Source organism: Sinocyclocheilus grahami, unplaced genomic scaffold, assembly GCF_001515645.1.
Source record: "Sinocyclocheilus grahami isolate Dianchi unplaced genomic scaffold, SAMN03320097.WGS_v1.1 scaffold280.1, whole genome shotgun sequence".
Taxonomy (NCBI): Eukaryota; Metazoa; Chordata; class Actinopteri; order Cypriniformes; family Cyprinidae; genus Sinocyclocheilus; species Sinocyclocheilus grahami.
This window is the reverse complement of record NW_015505459.1, coordinates 851263-871453: the sequence shown is the minus strand read 5'-3', so window position 1 is coordinate 871453 and position 20191 is coordinate 851263. Positions and strand designations below refer to the sequence as shown.

The window sequence follows — 20191 nt, the reverse complement described above, 5'->3', positions numbered from 1 at the left end:
AATATATCATAATATTCTCACTGTTTGTTAACTAGCATGCATATTAATGTTTCTTAATACTTATAAAGCATATATGAACACATTAACTCATTAAATATATTTAGGCCTACTACACTGAAAAAAAAAATTTAGAAACAATTTTCAAATCAATTGATAATACATTTCATGATTAGTTAAAAAGAAACAGCAAGTACCACTTTTAATTAAATGTCAAATTTTGACCTCAGCTAATAATAATAATATATTTTTTTATTTAGAGCTGCCAAAATCCTTTTTTTCGGTGTAATATAGTGCATTTGATGCTTTCCTGGGGTGTAGACGCCTGTGTATTTTGGTCGTTTGTCGCTGTCCTTGGTGCTGAAATCATGTGACCGGAAAAGTGTCAGTGAGTAACGACTGGTGAACAAAATACGCTTGAAGTGTTACAGAAGAAACATCGAAAGAACAGCAGAAACGCAAAGAACTTTGAGAAAGAAGTGAACTGTAGATTAGTAACAATAGTACATTATTATTATTATTATTGTTGTTACTGTTGTAACGTAGGTCCACCGTTTTCTGCAATGTTGCACTAATGGTCCGTTTTTCTTTAATACTACTGCCACTAACAAATATATCGACCTGTAGGCTATATATATAAATAATCGACAGCAGTCATAATCAAGAACAGTTTTTTTTATATATATATATTTCAATTACATTTACAAGTTTATGGCGTGCAAGGCCACTAATTTGAATTGAATGAGATGCAGTTTCCTCCCTATTCTTCAGACGGCTGTGAATGGCATTGAGCTCACAGAGCTGGAAGTTGAGCTACAGGTGATTCAGTGATGATGCCGGGCTCTTTTTAGGCTTATCTGACTGTACTGGCTGAAAGCTGAAAGTCCAGTGTAGAAGCACAAGAGCACAGTGTCACACTCGCATGAGCGTGCAGTGAATAACAGAGCAGCGATCGATAAAATCACCCAGCGAGGCGCTGCACACGTGTGGATCCTGTAATGTTACAACACCCAGCATGTGTAAAGAACAATTAGCTTTGTGTGGGAATTTAAATTGGATACATTGTGCTTAAAGATATTAGATATATTTAGCAATAAAATGAAGCCAATTTGAGTACTATTACAATGTGATTACATTATTTTCTTGGCAATTAAGGTGTTCATTCTCTCCCATTTCTTGTTACTGTAATGCAAATAATTGTAATTCAAAAAAGTAATATTGATAAAAAAATAATAATAATAATATTAATACATTATGCAATAATTTTTCCACTGTCTTTAATTTAATGCTGATTTTTAAAAAGCTGTTACTGCAATTTGTGTTGTACTCCACAAAAATACTGTATTACAGTAATGAGAAACTAATGAGAATTCATTAAGTTGGTAATTCTTTATCGCTGTTGGTGTTACTGTAATGCAAATAAGTCTAATTTTCTATAATTGTAATGCAAAAAAAATTAATTTAAAAGAACCAAAGACTTAAACTACTTCAGTCTGTGTGCATTGAATTTATTTAATACACAAGTTTCACAATTTGAGTTGAATTACTGAAATAAATAACTTTTCCACGACATTCTAATTTATTGAGATGCACCTGTAGTGATAAAATAATAATAATAATGTTTTTCTATTATAGTGCTATTTAAAAAATAAAGCCAAAATCTACATAAAAATTCAGCATTACAGTAATCAGAATTATTATAGAGAATAATGAAAATGTCAAAAAAGTAATGTCTTGGTACATTATGGTAATGAGAATTTCAGGGGAAATGTGCTTAATTTAATAATAATTAATTAAGTAATTAATAATAATTTAATATTCACAAAAACAGTGGCACAATGCCAGATAAATAGGCTTTATTTCCCTCATGCAAAATATAATCTCATGGTTTTGGGGTGAAATGCAATATATTATGCTTGAGGATTTTAAGCTTATTTTAGTAACATTGCAGCATTATTTTCATGGCAATTATGTTTATTCTTTCTGCCAGTTCTCATTACTGTAATGCAGACAAGTCTAATTTTCATAATTGAGATGCAAAAAATAAAATATATCATGATAAATAATAATATTAGTACATTATGGCATTTATTTTGCACTGCATTTAGTGCTGTTCTAAAATAAAATCTACTGCAATTTGTTTTGTACGACACAAAAATACAGTATTACAGAATCTAATTAGAATCATTATAAAGAATAATGGGAATTACACATAAAAAAAAACGCCTGGATGCATTATGGTAATGAGAATTTCAGGGAAAATGTGCTTAGTTTAATATTCATGAAAATAATGCCACAATGCCAAATTGGGCTTTATTTCCCCTTAGCAAAAATATAATTTCTTCTGGCTTTGGGGTGAAATGCAAACTGGACCTGTTTTCATGAGATTCTTTCTCAGGTTCCCACATTGATTTGCATCTCAAAAATTTGGTGGACAGTGGACAGTGTTGCTCCTCTGACAAACACGCACACACACGTATTGATCTGTGCTTAGAGCCCAGAAAAATCGATCAGAGCAAACCGCATCTGGACACGCTACTGCGATTAAATAACAAGCAGATGTGTCTATTCGTTTGGACCATCCAAAATTCAGAGTCTCTGGCTAAATTGGTGACACGCCAGAAATGCATAGGCCTGGAATTGATTCAGAGACAGTAGGTGTGGGTTTGGAGGCTCGCTGGGACTGTGTGAGTTCACGTCTGATGAGAAACGATAAAAAACTACGGGGTGGAAGTGTGTTTGTGTCTCTGATTACTGCCCTCGTGTGCTGTGATTGCCAAAACACACAATCACAGAGGAACAACACTCAGGTGACATCGCAGAGCATAACAATTTACATGCTTTTGCGTCTCAGTTCAACACACACACACACACACGCACACACACACACGCGCTCTCTCTTTTTAGAAAACCTGTTTTTTCCCTTGCACTTCACTTACAATTTTAACCTAGCAGAAGATGAAAGGCACAAAAAGTCTTAAAAGGTTTCTGGTCATACATATGTTGGTCTGTAGATATGGCTAACATCCATCCTTCTAAGACTTTTCAGACATTTTAACTTCTGCTAGGTTGAAATTGTAGGTCTGATCGCTTTAGAAAGGTAACAGCATACTTCGCATCAACATGATGCATAATTTGCGGTATCATTCATGACTGCAGCTCAAACGAATTACTAATGTTTAAAACTTAATGTCAGGAGTTTGTTCAAATCCAACCAGGGACCTACAGTATGAAATCCAGTTTATTTTTTCCCCACATTTCGTTAGATTTTTTCCCAAATTCTGTTTATTAATTTCTCTGGATTCCATTTGAATGGTTTAATAAAATTGTAACAATATTGTATCAAAAAGCATGACTAATCATTCGAATGAAAACATTTGATTAGTTTAACAATTTATGAAAAAAAACAAAAGTATTTAATAAAATATAAAATAATAATAAAATGTTAATATTTTTCAGTGCCCTATGAAATTTTTTGTTGACTGTTTTCATTTTTCTGGAATCATGCGTTTTATGAGTTTTAAAACAAATTTATTACCAAGAACGGTGGTAATCAAATGAATGTATAAAACTTCAACAATTCTATTCATCTTTTAAAATGTAATCAATTGAAAATGTAATATTTTATTTGATCTTTGCACCAAGGTTTACTTGTTAAATTAAAACCTGGATGAAAAATTGTGATATTCCTTTAAAAAAAAACACATATATACATATACGTACTGTATACATATACTGTACATATATACAGTATATACATATGTACGCATAATTTGTGTACTAATATACATTAAAAAAAATATATATATATATATATATACATATATATATATGCTGTATATAATTTATATGTATTAGTAGTATTTATTATTATTGTTGTTGTTGTTATTATTATTATTATTATTATTATTATCATCTAATTGTCTAATAAACCTGCCATTGTATATTATGAATATTGTTGGCTTTTTGATTAATTGCACTTGTTCCTCTTTTGTAAGTCACTTGTCCTCATAAACCACATAAACATGCAGGCACATACACACACACACACACACACATGTTGTGTTTCCATGTTTTATTGGGACATTCCATAGGCGTAATGGTTTTTATACTGTACAAACTGTATGTGCTATTGCCCTACACCAACCCTACCCCTAAACCTACCCCTCACAGGAGACTTTCTGCATTTTTACTTTCTCAAAAAAACTTATTCTGTATGATTTATAAGCTTGTTTCCTCATGGGGACCTCAAAAATGTCCCCAAAAGGTCAAAATACTAGTATTACTATCCTTGTGGGGACATTTGGTCCCATAACGTGATAAATACCAGGTACACACACACACACACACACACGTATATATATGCTCTGTTTGCATTTTCCACATCATGTAAATCATCATAGCACTAGTAATAGTGATGCTTATGGCACATTTGACTCGAGGCAGATGAAAGGTAGTCCACTGCAAGCATTTAATGAATGTATTTCTTTCTTTCTCCCTGTTCACTTTTTCCCCTCTGTTAATCTGGCTCGTCCTTTGTTTCTTTGTCTTGTTCCTGAGTGCCGAACGCTGCTCTCAGTCGTAATAGTGCCTGCAGGCCTTGTCTTCAAAATCCAAACCCTGTGCTATTGTTTCCATGACAACATGGGATGCATGGCCGGAGGGCATCGCTGTGTGTTCGCTCTCTCTCTCACACACGTTCTCTCTCTTATCTCTTCTTACGCTGAATCTGATCACTTCAACTCTTCTCATTTAGACGCTGAGTTCTGCTCTTACATTAGAGCTGATGAATGCTGGTGTCAGGTGACGCGATAGCTGTGATTTGTATAGATGATATGGGTCAGTCGTAACACTCCAAGCTTTTAGCTCGGCCCAATAAAGAAAGCACTCCTGGGAGCACATTACATCTGAATATGATGTTATACGAGGCTGACAGGTGAAGCGTATGGAGTTCATTCATTGTAATCATGACACATTCAGATCTAGAGGTGTCGTCAGATTTTATTATTAAGACTGTAAATGTGACCGAAAACCCAAGAGCATGATGTGTGTTCATGGGGATAAAATGTAGTTTAACCAATGTCTTTCTGAAGACGTAATATATTCTGGGAACTTTAGGAACATTACAATTGTTTGTATTATGGCATTATTTATTTATTTAGAACATTCTGAAGCATTTTCTCCTGCAATTTCTTCACTGTGAAATAATCATAATTTAGTAATAACATTTTTTAAATGTTTTTGAAAGTATAAAATAAATAAAACAACAGTAATATTGTGAAATAATCTTACTATTTAAAATAACAATTTTCTATTTTGATTTATGTTCAAATGTAGTTTATTCCTGTGATGCAAAGCTGAATTTTCAGTAGCATTACTCCAGTCTTCAGTGTCACATGATCCTTCAGAAATCAGTCTAATATGCTGATTTGCTGCTCAAAAAACGTATTAAAATATTACTGTCAATGCTGAAAACAGCTTCATGTTTTTGTGAAAACCATGATATTTTTTCAGGATTATTTGATGAATAAAAAGTTCAAAAGAACAGCATTTATTTGAAATAGAAATGATGAACAATAGTGTATATAAAGTAGTATTGATAAACTATGACATTGAATTTTTATATTTGACATTGAAAATATTTAATATTATACATATTTAAATATAATAATAATAATGACAATTATAAATGATTAAATATGATTAATTATAATCTTTTCAAATGTAATCAAAAATGCAGTTAATTTATTTTATTATTATTTATTTTTCTCCTTTAGATTTTGTTGCAAAAAATATGATTTGACCATAGTTTTGTCATTAATTCTTAGATTTTCTAGGAAAAGGTAGGACAGACAAATAACAGCTCCACAGTTTACATTCGATTGTCCTTCACTGAGCTAACATTTTCCTATTCAGAGCAACACATACTGTAGTACATTTCAAGTACAGCTTTCCCAGCACAAGGACAGTCGTCTGTCTACACGCTCTCGCTCAGGGCCAGAGTCCTGAATGAAGTGCCATTTCACGAATCACCCGGTAACATACAGCACCCTCCAAGCTGCTCTCAGACATGAGCAAACAAAGCACTGTCTGCTCACAGAATCAGTTACTCCATTCAGCATCACTACAAACTATAAACCAGAGTGTAGTAGCTTGTCATATCTGTACAGGCCTTATAGCTCATCCAGAGCGAACAGAATTACAGCCAGGCTCATGACAGTAGAGATATCTCTGAAGCAAACTGACATTCGTACTGTATATCATCAAGAAAACCTCTAGACACAAGCTGTCCGCTGAAGAATGATGCTCTTTTGTTTTCTTTTTTGTAGTGGTTTGAGAAACCGATGGACTGAATTTGCTGCAAAGCAGTATGGATTGTAGAAATGCCTTTTCTCTAGAATTGTTTTTTAAGGTAATGTGTTGAATGCACCATCTGTTTAGTCTCTATTTCTTTGTCTGTTGGCCTTCTCATCAGCCTGACTGACAGGGTTCTCAACGGTCCGCTCGCTGTGTTTAACAGTTCACTGGAGGGAAGGATTATCAGTGAATAATGATATAAGTTCTAGTCCATTTCTCAAAGCATCATGAATCAAGTGGCTTTGGAAGTGGCCAAAGCCTCTTTGTAAGTCACTTTGGATAAAAACGTCTGCAAAATGACTAAATGTAAATGTAAGATTTTAAATATTATAAGTCATTTGGACCACTTTTATGATACTTTTGTGGTGCTTTTTGTCTTTTATGAAGCTTGAAAGACAACATTTCTCCATTTGGGTTCCACAGAAGAAATAAAGTTTGCAATGACACGAGCGCAAGTAATGACAGAAGTCTTGTTTTTAATTTAATTTCATTTGATTTTATTCATTCATTTGATTTATTATTAAAATATTATCTTATGTATTTATTTTTGTGTAATCAATTATGTAAATAATTATTGCAAAATAATAATAATAAACAACTAATTCATTCATACATTTTATTTTTTTAAATGTTATATATATGTATGTATTTATTCGTTTTTATTTATGTATTTAATCAATTATTTATTTATTTATTCATTGATTCATATATTTTATTTTATTATTTTATTTTATTTGACTTTATTTTTAAATATTCTGCTAAAACAAGATTTATGTTGCTTGCCAATAAATTTTTTTTAATTTTGATTCATTATTAATTAATTCATCCATACATATAATTTTCTATTATATTACTTTCTTATTTTATTATTTTTTGTTCCGGCTACTAAAAATATGATTTATGTTGCATTCCAAAAAAGTAAATAAATAAGCAAATACAAATAAATAACAGCCAAAATAACAGTCCATCAATGGAAAAAAGTCTCTTTTTTTCCCACATGGTGTAGCCTAACAGCCCAACCTTGACCTCTTCGATGTCACAAATTTGTTATTTTTCCATACTCTAACCACCTATGGTATATAATCCCCACTTTTAATGATTCAATCAATTTCAGATGAACTAAGCAGTCTCTGGCTACATTTTATTCTCATTGAATATCTTATTTCACTATGTCTATCCATCCGTCTGAGATATGACATCTGTTGAAACTTCAAAATCCATCCATCATTCCTCCGTTTTCCATTCTCAACACACTCTTGCTGTTCTTGGAGGGAAATGCAGTGAATTCCAAACACGCGGTCTCACGATAAAGCGCCGTGGAGCCTCTAAATATTAAATTCTGTAGATGTTCCTGGTGCTTTTAAAGGATCTCATCTGGCAGAATCACTTCAGAACCCAGACGCACATGTAAGAGAGCGCCGTATCTCACAGAACATCGCCTTTTCAACGCTTCACGGCTGCTTCCTTTGGCTTGCAGATGTTTGTGAGGCGACACACGTAGCAAAAGAAAGGCGCTGAAAGCAAAACTCATTCAGAATTTCCCATTTCCCCCCTTTATTCTGTCCACTGTGATTTCCATTCTCTTTCCCCAGCGTCAGGAGAATAGCGTTTGAGTGCAGGACACTGGACTCAAATAGACTGCCATTTCTCCACTGATGTTTATCATGTCTTTCTCCTTCATGCTTTGAGCAGATAAAAAGGCTTATGTGGGTCATGTTGCATTAATCGAGCGCGCTGTCCTCTCAAATACACTCTAAATTAAGCAACAGGCATAAAATATTCACATTTGCTCATGGTTCATCACTCAATGACACATTTAAGCGAAGAACAGCCCAAATGTATCACATCAACATCGAAGCCAAACAAACAATTCATTGTTATCTGTCCCCGCAGAGACAATCTTTCTTTCTTTGTGCATTATGATGTCTATTTTTGACAAATGAGATGTCGTTTCATATTTAAAGTTGTGAACATTATTTAGGAGCTCTAGATGCACTCGTATCTCAAATCCGCATTTCCAAATCGCCTCATGCCGCTTTTGATCCCCGTGCTTTGGACCTCTAAATCTTTCAGTGCTGATCTTTTTCGGTCACTACCATGTTTCAGAGACGTCTGTGAGGCTCTAAGCTCTGAGACAGATGACCTAGAACTGCTAAACGCACACAGAACTCCATATTGATCCATTTTGTGAGCCTTCCCGAGGTGTGGATGAAGCTCTGGTGAAGCATGACTCTCTTTCATTCTGAATTTATCTAGAACAGAGCAGCCAAAGAAAGAAAGAGTTGTAGTTTCAGAAAAAAAGCACAAAGGATGCTATTGCTGGCAGGTACAGAGAGGTTTAGTATTTTCGTGTTTTGTTTTTCCTTGTTGTTCTGTTTAATAAAGCACAAATCAGGTTTGAAAAGGTCCTAAGCAGGCACCACAAGCTTCTAGCAACAAGTAATTTGACTGTCCACAGTGAAAATGTGACACAACAACAAAATCACAGTCAATCAGAGTATATTTGATGTTCAGATGTCATTGTAAGCAGTTTATTATTATGTATTTGATTTATTTATTGTTTTTATTCATTTATTTAATGGTTAATTATTGCTTTATAACTATATTTTAAATATGTTTTATATATTAAAAAATCTAATTAATCATATAATCATCATATAAACAGAAGTATTTATATATATATATATATATATAAATATATAAATACTTATATATTAAGTATTAATATATAAGTATTTATATATACTTAAATTTATATACTTACATTGTATTTCATATTCTCTCAAAACAGAAGAGAGATCCTGGAGGCAGCGGGCATGTGCACCTCAAGCCTCATGCTTAATTAACCAAAGCCCACCACAGATTCTTCCTAAGAGACTGTTCTGTAGGGACCGGCAGGCAGGAGCGAGCGCTATCCGTCTTTCATACGTTTTTTTCTTGACTCTACGTTTACTTCCCTTTCTGCTCGGCAGGATTAAATTTTCCGATTCACTTAAGCGGGATTCTCATGCGTTACGGATCCGATTAGCTCACACGTACATGCGCTCTTTAACAACAAGCCCCGTCTTTTGTGTCTCTCTCTTTCTCTTTTGGACAATTATTCCGTTGGTTTAACTGCAACCCATCTCTCTCTTTCCTCTCTTTTGCCCTAGTTCTGCCACCTCTTTTCTATCATTCCCTCTTTCCTGTTTTCGCAGTTCTTTCTGAGATGAATCCTCCTCAGCTCTCTGTGGTGTTGGTGCTCATGCTGGCCCAGCTGTGCGCATCTTCTCTCGGTTGTCCTTCTGGGTGCCGCTGCTATAGTTTGACCGTCGAATGTGGATCCATTGGGCTCAAAGAGATCCCGCAAGGCATCACACACGGGATACAGGTCAGTCGCGCAAACGCATGTGGATGTTCATAGGTGGGTTGTTCTCAAAATACTCTATTGGGGACAAACATGTCCCTTGACATGTCACAAAAAAGGTTCTACATTAGCATTGGTGGTTCCATAAGAACCTTTAACATTCATGCCAATCTCTTCATCCCACAAAAGGTCCTTTATGGTCTTTAAAACTCTCTGAAACTTGCACTGAAAGTTCTTAGGGGAAGCAAAAATTGTTCTTCTGTGGCATCGTTGCGAAACCCCCTTTAACTTTATTTCAAAGAGTGAAAGGCATCAATTTATAACCTAATCGTTTATTAAATATATTTCGCAATGCACATTTATAAAAAAAAGTTATGTGAATTTAAATATTTTTTTTTATTATTCTAATCATAAGTCATTAATGTAAGTATATAAGTAACTATATTCAAATAATAAGAATAATTTGTGTGTGTTTTTGGTGTTTAATGTTATTATAAATGTCAAAAACAATGTGGAAAAATATGTAATAGAACATCAGAAATAGTTCCTACAGTGTTTTATTATTTATAACTAATCATTTTCAATTATTTTAATTGAAATAAGTAGTTTAGTATGAATAATACATATTCAGATCATAAGAATTATTTTTTTTGTGAGTGTTTTTGGTGATTACTGTTGTTATAAATGTAAAATAAATCCTCCAAGGTCATAGAATGTTGAAAATACTTCCGGTGTCAGCGTTTCTATGACATGTAAAATGATTTATTCACTTTTATAATTATTTTGAATAATTTAAATCAAAATAACTCATTAAAAATAGAAATAAAAACATTTCTTAAAAATCTTTAAATCACATGAATGATTGTTTTTCTCTCTCGAATGATTATTTCTGTGTGTTTTAGTTGTTTACCTAAATGTTAAAAGCAATATAGGGGAAAAAATTATAGAACTTTAGATGGTCAAAAACTGTTCCACTGTTATAGAAACACTGAAATAGATCCAATATTTCTATGACATTTACAGTGATTTATTAATTTTTCTAATCATTTGGAATTATTTCAATCAAAATATTAAAACCATTTGTTTTTGTTGGTGTTATCAATGTTAAAAACTAAATGAAAAAATATACTCGTGTGCTGAAAAAGGTCATTTACATTTAATATATTTTTGTCATTAATAATAGATTTTTAAATGGGTCACTAGTGTCATAATGTTTTTTCCCACAATTTAAAAAAAAAATTTGAGCAACATGAAATAATCAAGATGTTTACAAATACTTTGCATTTGCTTTTATGGGAGAAAACTGGGCTGGATTCAAAATGTATATAGTTTTCTGCAGTTTTGAGAATGATTGATCAGTAGTCACACAGTCGACATGAAATCAAGTCAAGTTGACCCTGTTTACTGTTGTAAATGTTGCATTCATGCCAATCTCTTCATCCCACAAAAGGTCCTTTATGGTCTTTAAAACTCTCTGAAACTTGCACTGAAAGTTCTTAGGGGAAGCAAAAATTGTTCTTCTGTGGCATCGTTGCGAAACCCCCTTTAACTTTATTTCAAAGAGTGAAAGGCATCAATTTATAACCTAATCGTTTATTAAATATATTTCGCAATGCACATTTATAAAAAAAAGTTATGTGAATTTAAATTTTTTTTTTTATTATTCTAATCATAAGTCATTAATGTAAGTATATAAGTAACTATATTCAAATAATAAGAATAATTTGTGTGTGTTTTTGGTGTTTAATGTTATTATAAATGTCAAAAACAATGTGGAAAAATACGTAATAGAACATCAGAAATAGTTCCTACAGTGTTTTATTATTTATAACTAATCATTTTCAATTATTTTAATTGAAATAAGTAGTTTAGTATGAATAATAAATATTCAGATCATAAGAATGATTTTTTTTTGTGAGTGTTTTTGGTGATTACTGTTATAAATGTTAAATAAAAACCTCCAAGGTCACAGAATGTCGAAAATACTTCCGGTGTCAGCGTTTCTATGACATGTAAAATGATTTATTCACTTTTATAATTATTTTGAATAATTTAAATCAAAATAACTCATTAAAAATAGAAGTAAAAACATTTCTTAAAAATCTTTAAATCACATGAATGATTGTTTTTCTCTCTCGAATGATTATTTCTGTGTGTTTTAGTTGTTTACCTAAATGTTAAAAGCAATATAGGGGAAAAAATTATTGAACTTTAGATGGTCAAAAACTGTTCCACTGTTATAGAAACACTGAAATAGATCCAATATTTCTATGACATTTACAGTGATTTATTAATTTTTCTAATCATTTGGAATCATTTCAATCAAAATATTAAAACCATTTGTTTTTGTTGGTGTTATCAATGTTAAAAACAAAATGAAAAAATATACTCGTGTGCTGAAAAAGGTCATTTACATTTCATATATTTTTGTCATTAATAATAGATTTTTAAATGGGTCACTAGTGTCATAATGTTTTTTCCCACAATTTAAAATTTTTTTTTGAGCAACATGAAATAATCAAGAAATAATCAAGATGTTTACAAATACTTTGCATTTGCTTTTATGGGAGAAAACTGGGCTGGATTCAAAATGTATATAGTTTTCTGCAGTTTTGAGAATGATTGATCAGTAGTCACAAAGTCGACATGAAATCAAGTCAAGTTGACCCTGTTTACTGTTGTAAATGTTATTGGTCTTACTGTAAATTATTAAACAATGTTTCTTTATTTCCATTCACTTCTTTACAGTTTTGAAAACAAAAATATTATATATCTGGAGCCGTTTTAGGGGGGCGTGGCAGAGTCTTTACTTTGATAAAGAATATCTCTTTGGATTTGAGACTTTAGTCTTTGCAACTTCAGGGATCTTATCTATGCACAATCAGCTTGTAACACTCCAAAGAGAAAGGAAAACTTGAAATCGCATCATATGACCCCTTTAAATTATTATTAGACTACACTTCAATATAATGATTCTACTATTAATTTATTATTAATATTACTATTAATGACAACAGCATTAACAATAATAATAATAATAATATGTACAATACTGATAATCTTACTATTAATATAATAATTTCATTATGAATATTATTATTACTAATAAAATAATAATAATAAAAAATAAAATACTCATTATCATCATGTCATCTACTACTACTACTACTAATAATAATAATACTACTAATAATTCCATTGTTAATATAATTTAAATGATCATTAGACTACAACAATGTTAAAAAAAATCATGATGATTATAATTCCACTATTAATATAATTTATTATTAATTTGATTATTATTAATAATAATAATAAAAATAATAATATGTACAATAATGATTTTATTTTGATTATTATTTTTGTTGTGGTTGTTTTACTATTATTATTACTATTATTATTAATTCCATGGTTAGTGTATTATGTGTCATGTATTATTTATGTACTTTATAATTCATATTATTATTAATGACAACACCTTTAACAATAATAATACTACGTACAATAATACTTGAACTATTAATAAAAATTAAACAACAATAATACTAATTCCATAATTAATGTAATTTAAATGATCATTCGATTACAACTATAAAATCAATATATTTAATAAATATAAATATTAAAATATTTACATATTATACCTATATATTATATATTTAAATATTGTATAAATATAAATATCAATTTAATAATAATAATAATGAATTACTATTATTATTTTGTTTCTCAGAGAACTGAATTGTGTTATTTATCCATAGACTAGCTATTTTTATTTTTTTTCTAGAAAATGGTGAATATTGGTAAGAAATACAGGTTAAACTGATTATCTCTAGTTCTTTCTGCAAAACACAAACCTGTGTTAATGTACTAATGTTTTGCCACGGAATCTGTGTCCTGTCCAGACCATCTTTCTGCAGGACAATGCCATCGGACAGATCCGTCAGCGGGATCTATCTGACCTCGGCCAGCTGCACTACCTCTACCTGCAGAATAACAGCATCTCCACGCTGGAGGCCGAGGCCTTCAGAAACCTTGGTCTGCTTCTGGAGCTGGCGCTCAACGGAAACCGCATCCACCTGATCACAGCTGACGTGTTCCGTGGCCTGGACCACCTGCGCATCCTCTACCTCGCAGGAAACCAGATCACCAGACTCCAGGACTACACTTTCCACGGACTGCAGGTGGAACGGCCGTCTGCGACATTCTGCCTATCAAAATATACATTTTCAAATGTTTTAACAATTTTTTTTACAATTTAACATATGTTATAGGCAGGGGTGCACATACGTTTTTCAGCCTGGTTCTCATATGAGAACCTGGAGATTTGGTTTGGTCCTCACACGGCACATGGTGTGACCCATCAAATATAACTATATAGCGACTGTAAGTAAGTTTTCGGGCTTGAACTGATGGTAAAACTAACAACATTATTAACTGACTTGATATTTACTTTGAAAGCTGAAGCTCGCGATTATGGTAAGGGGCGTTACATTTCCGACGCATGCTTGTGGTGTTCGGCCAATCACAATGCACTGGGTCAGCTGGCCAATCAGAGCAGACTGCGCTTGTCAAAGGAGGGGGCTTTGTTGAAAACGAAGTGTTTGAGAGAGGCGGGGCATAGAGGACCTACAATAATGTACAGTATTTTTTGAACATTAAAGCATGTCAACATATTCTGTTAAACTAAATACACAAAATAATGATCTTTACAGATAGCATCATATGACCCCTTTAAAATCAGTAAGCTTTTATTTATTGCGGGTTGCCGGCAAGTAAGTCTATGTGCTTCCGGGTTTAGCGCTGCCGATTGTAGAGCATCAGTGAATGAAATGTCAGTTTTGCATTGTGCTTTGAAAACATTAGCTGGTAGCCTAGATTTATGCTTTCAGTTTGAATAGAAATCTTATACAGTAAGATCTAAATATGATCTAAAATGGTAACTGTGCATGTCAACCATGTCGGTATGCAAATGCACACTCAGAACTAATTTACACAGCGCATTTCTTATTTTGGTCGCGCATGTGGACCTGCGGACCACTTATGTGCACCCCTGGTTATAGGAGCATTAATGTGCAGCATTAATGTGACTAAAATATTAATTTAAAGATTGGCAATAAAGGTTCAACTAGGAGTCGGACTGTACATTTATTGGCTTGTTACATAAAAATGTTACTTCCAAAATGAAACTGTAAAGAGAAACAAGTGATTTTTGCATTGGAAAGAAATGTAATTGACTATCCTCCGGTTTCACAGACAAGGCTTAAGGCTAGTCCCAGACTAAAATGCATGTTTGAGCTGTCTCAACTGAAAATATCTTGCTCTGACACGTCTTCAGATATATCAGTGCCATTGTTCGGTCTCAAGATGCATATTTTCAAACACCCATTTCGCGCGTCAAACATCACAAACACAGCTCTCACGGGTCTGAAAACGGGTCTTTCAAAAAATGAAAGCATGTCTCAACAGGTAAAAGTATGCTGCTTTCAATAAAAGAACCAACATTTTAGTAATACTTTTAACATAAAGTTTAGCATAGGGCCTACCTGTGAAGAAGAAACGGCCCAAGTTCGTCGTATTGACTGAAACCCAAACATTTCATTCAAAGCCTCCATCTTGTAAAAGCCCCCGCCTTTGTTTACCCTGGTTTTACCATAATGCCTGTTTTTGTGTATTTTGGTAAATCTTTGTTTTTGCTTACGCTTCTGTAACGGAATCTGAATGTCTTCTTCTTCCTCACCGGTTAAACACGCTCAGTCTGCTACAGTAGCCCCGCCCCAAACTCTCGCTATTGGCTGCTCGGAGCTATGCAAATACATAGGTTGACAGGCAGGTAGGGCATCCTATCATTTTATTTGAACCGAATGCAATGATTGGACGAACATTTTATAGTATATCAAAACATTTTAAGAACTTCATTTATTGAACCTTTTGACTGTAAATCTGACAAAGTTTTTTATATATATTTTCTTTAAAAAAAATAAATAAAATGTTAATTAATTAAAGGGAGTGACAGCAAATTTGCAAACTCTTTCTCTCTTCTGACCAACATAAACAATCTCTAGATATTTTTTCATCTTTTGTAAAGCCATCAAAACGCTATCATGGACTTTTATTTTGCTTATGGGGTAATTGCGAATTGTGAACACAGAAATAATACTTGTTGCAGTTTCCAATTACCACTATCGAAGGTCTGTGGCGTTTAAACTAAATTAGAACGTTTCATCCTAACAACGTGAGATCATTTTTGAAATATTAAAACCATAATTTGCTGTCTCACTAAAATTATTTTTAAAATGTTCCAAATATTTGCACAGACTTTACATAATGTTATGCCAAAGTGTGCATGTTTCATGAGAGTAGAAGAGAAGCAGAAGCCACAGAAAAGCAGTACAAATACTCATAAAAGTGCTAAATTAATAGGGGCTTTTTCAGCAATATGCAAATTCGATAGAGACACTGAAGTGAAAATAGATGACTCTGCATTACGCTAGATTGCTTTACAAAGTGTGTTTTTATGATAGCTACGATCATGCCTGTAGTGATAATCGTGATGAAATGCTGATTGCAGCGGTTGCAGGAGCTGCATCTGCAGGAGAATGCGGTGGAGGTGCTGGGAGATCAAGCTCTGGTGGGTCTGTCCTCTCTGGCTCTTCTGGACCTGAGCAGGAACAACCTGAGAACCCTGAGTCCCGCTTCACTCAAACCCCTCGTCAGCCTGCAGGTGCTGAGGGTCACAGGTAAGAGGTTCACATGAGCCAATACCACGAAAAAAATCTGAAATAAAACTACCATTCAAATGTTTGCGGTCAGTAAGATTTTTTTTTATAAATAAATGAATACTTTTATTCAGCGTCCTGCATTCGATTGATCAAAAATGACAGTAAAGACATGTTACAAAATGTTAAAAATGTTGTAACAATGCTACAAAAGATTTATATTTCACATAAATGCTTTTTAACTTAATTGTCTTTTAAACTTTCAATTCATTGAGGAATTCTGAAAGAAAAAAAGGTATCAATTTCCACAAAATATGATGAAGCACAACAATGATAATAACAAGAAATATTTCTGGAGCTTTGCATCACAGGAATAAATTACATTTTAAAATGTATTCAAATAAAAAAACAGCTATTTCAAATTGTTATAATATCACAATATCGCTGTTTTTACTGCATTTTTGATCAAATAATTCATTTTTAAGATTTTTCTCTTTTAAAAAAAAGCCCATGTGAGATTGTCATATATATTAATTAAGAAATGTTTCCATTGGTAGCTCTGCCAGGTTAAGTAAGCTAATTAATATTCATGATCCAAACTTTCATTATAAAACAGTCCAGTGTTATATGAGTTGCATGGCCTGCAAACGTACCACAGTGACATGGCATTTAGATATCAGACCAGCTTTACTTTTTCTCAAATATTTTTGCACTACAATTCTGTTTGAATAAATATTTAATAATGCTGTATTTTGAGAGGCTTATATTGCATTTGCTCTTACAGATAACCCGTGGCGCTGCGACTGTGCTCTGCACTGGCTGCGCGGCTGGATAAACGAAGAGGGTCAGAGGCTATTAAGCTCAGCCGAGCGCCGGATGCTGTGCGCCGAACCTCCGCGCCTCTCCCATCTCAGTCTGGTCGAGGTTCCCGCAAACAGCCTCATTTGCATTCCGCCCATAGTGCAACTGGAGCCCAGCCACCTGACGGTCCGTTTAGGGGAGAGTCTACGTGTGTCCTGCCAGGCGTCCGGATACCCACAGCCACAAGTCACCTGGAGGAAAGCGTCCCACGGAAAAGCCCAGCTGTCTCCCAGAGGTCTGGTGCAGGAGGTCGGGATGGATGGAGATGCCAAGACCAGAGGGAGGTTAGTGACGGCCAGGCCTGGGGGAAAAGGAGGGTCGGCGAGTCGTGGGCCGGTCCGAGGAGGAACCGACGACGGAGGTGACCGGGAAAGCTTCGATCCTGACACGGGAAGTGGGATGCTGTTTCTCAGCAATATCACAGTGGCGCATGCCGGACGCTACGAATGCGAGGCCTGGAATCCCGGTGGAGTGGCTCGGGTGACTTTTCACCTGTCGGTGAACATGTCTTCATCTTTGTCCCGCTCGGAAATCTGGCCTCGACTGCATTCCTCGTCTTACTATCATCCTTCTTCGGTGGACGTGAGTCAGGAGCCGATTTATGAGCTTGAAAGCATGGATTTCAACGCACTGGGAACCGCGACCCAGACTGCCATCGCAGTGGGAATCTCTCTTTTGGCGTTGACGGCGTTGTTGCTTCTCTGCATGATTTACAGTCGCCACCGCCAACGGCAGAAAGAGGAAGGCGGATACGGCACCAGCAAAGAAGAAAGCATCCTCTACGTCAACGACTACTCTGACGGTCCCACCACGTTCGCTCAACTTGAAGAGTACCGAGACGAACGCGGCCACGAGATGTACGTGTTAAACCGTGCCAAACCAGTGCTGCCTGCCCCGCCGTCCTGCAGCCAACAGGGGTCGACGCTAAAGGCCGGTGAGTGCATGCTGACCCCGGGCCGGGCCGTGGGGATCGGACCCCGAAGGGCTCCTGCAGAAGGAGGCGAAGGACCGCCACTTGATCCCGAAGGGTTGTTCATGAACCAGAGCTTGCTGTTTGACACGCAGATCGCTTATGAGATCCACTGCTGAACTGGATCTCTGGATAGACTTCAAGGTTCTTGCCATCGGATGTTATCCTGCTGAAGTTCCTTTCGTTCTGAGAGCACAAATGTATTTTTTTTTTGGTGAAAAGCATTGAACGATTTTAAAGCTGTAGTGTGTAGTTTCAGTGCCACCGAATGGATTTTTGCTAAAAAAAAGTCTGAAAGTCAAGGAAGTGGTTGAGTCAGTGTTGCTACACTCTTCTAAATAAAAGTGATACCAAAGAAGGTATCACCATTTTTGGATGCCCAAAAGAACCTGTCAGTGAACAACAGTTTTATAAAATATTTATTTTCTTGGTGTGAAGAACATTTTAATAATCTAAAGAACCTTTTGAGCAATGGAAAGATTAAAGGTTCTTTATTGGCATCTATGGTTCCATTAAGAAGCTTTAACTATCATGGAACATATTCATTCCACAAACGGTTATTTATAGCGAAAAAAAAAAGTTCTTCAGAGTATTTGAATGTTCTTTACATAAAGAGAAAATTGTTCTTTTAAAAACTGATCACTGAAAGGTTGAACCCAAAACTGGTTCTTCAATTGCATTGCTACAAAAAAACACCTTTGGGAACCTTTATTTTTTAAGCATGTATATTGTGCGGCTTAAACAAGCAGAGAAATGTTACAAACATCAATGTTTACTCTCTTTGGGGAAATCAACCTACAAATGGCTAGTTATAATCATCTCTGGGATTGCACAAAGCAGCTTTTAGGGAATAGTTCATCCAAAAAGTGTTACCATTTGCATTGTTTGCATGATTGTTTTGTTCTGTAGAATCACAAATGGAGATTTTTTTTGAAAGCACTAGGATACATTTTAAGGTTATTTAAAAAAAACATTCCATTTTCCATTCTGCATATTTAACTAGTTCTCATTTGTGTTGCACAGAGGAAAAGTAAAAGCATATGGGTTTGGAAAATTATGTAATTTTTATTTTTTTGTAATTGGAATAATTTTTAAAACATGTCAAAATGCTTTTGACAGAAAAAATATTGCATTTTTCTACAGCGATAGGGGTGCTAGGGAAAAGAGAGAAAAGATAATTGTAAAGCAAGACTGCAAAAATAGATCAGGAAGAAAATGCAAGTGAGGATGCGGTGAGTGAAAAAAGTGTTTCCAAGAGTAGTCCAGTGAAATTATTCATTGGATGTAGGCTAGCATTGAAAAGTTTGAGGTCAGTAAAGACATTTATAATATTACAATAGATTTCCATTTCAGATAAATGCCGTTCTTTTACATTTTCTATACTTAAAAGAATCCTGAAAAAAAATGTATCACGTTTTTCACAAAAATATGAAGTTTCACAGCTGTTTTCAACATTGATAATTTATATAAATGATTAAATACTTTCTTGACAGAAAATTAACATATTAGAATGATTTCTGAAGAATCATGTGGCACTGAAGACTGGAGAATGATGCTGAAAATTCAGCTTTGCATCACAGGAATAAATTACATTTTAAAATATATTTAAATAGCACACAGTTATTTTAAATTATAATAAAAATTCACAATATTATGTCTTTACTGTATTGTTTATAAAAATAAATACAGCCATGGTGAGCCCTATGAGACTTTCTTTAAAGGGGTCATCGGATGCCCAGTTGATATGATTCTTTAGTGTCTTAATGAAAAATCTATAACATATTTTGGTTAAAATTGATCAATGGTAATGTAAAAAACACCCTTTTTACCCTGTCAAAATTAGCTCTGTTTTCAGCCAGCTGTTTTTTAGTCCATGTCGCTTTAAATGCTAATGAGCTCTGCTGACCCCGCCCCTCTCTTCCGTGGGGTGATGAGCAGATT

At 34.2% G+C, this 20191-nt stretch overlaps 1 protein-coding gene across 1 annotated transcript; it reads left to right on the top strand.

The window, feature by feature from the left end:
- The first annotated feature begins 9307 nt into the window (after positions 1 to 9307).
- LOC107600207 (leucine-rich repeat-containing protein 24-like) lies at positions 9308 to 19153 on the top strand. Its single transcript, XM_016292039.1, has 4 exons — positions 9308 to 9724; positions 13606 to 13884; positions 16272 to 16440; positions 17204 to 19153. Exons 1-4 carry the CDS (start codon positions 9563 to 9565, stop codon positions 18367 to 18369), a joined length of 1776 nt encoding a protein of 591 aa, XP_016147525.1. The 5' UTR covers positions 9308 to 9562; the 3' UTR covers positions 18370 to 19153.
- Positions 19154 to 20191: the final 1038 nt, after the last annotated feature.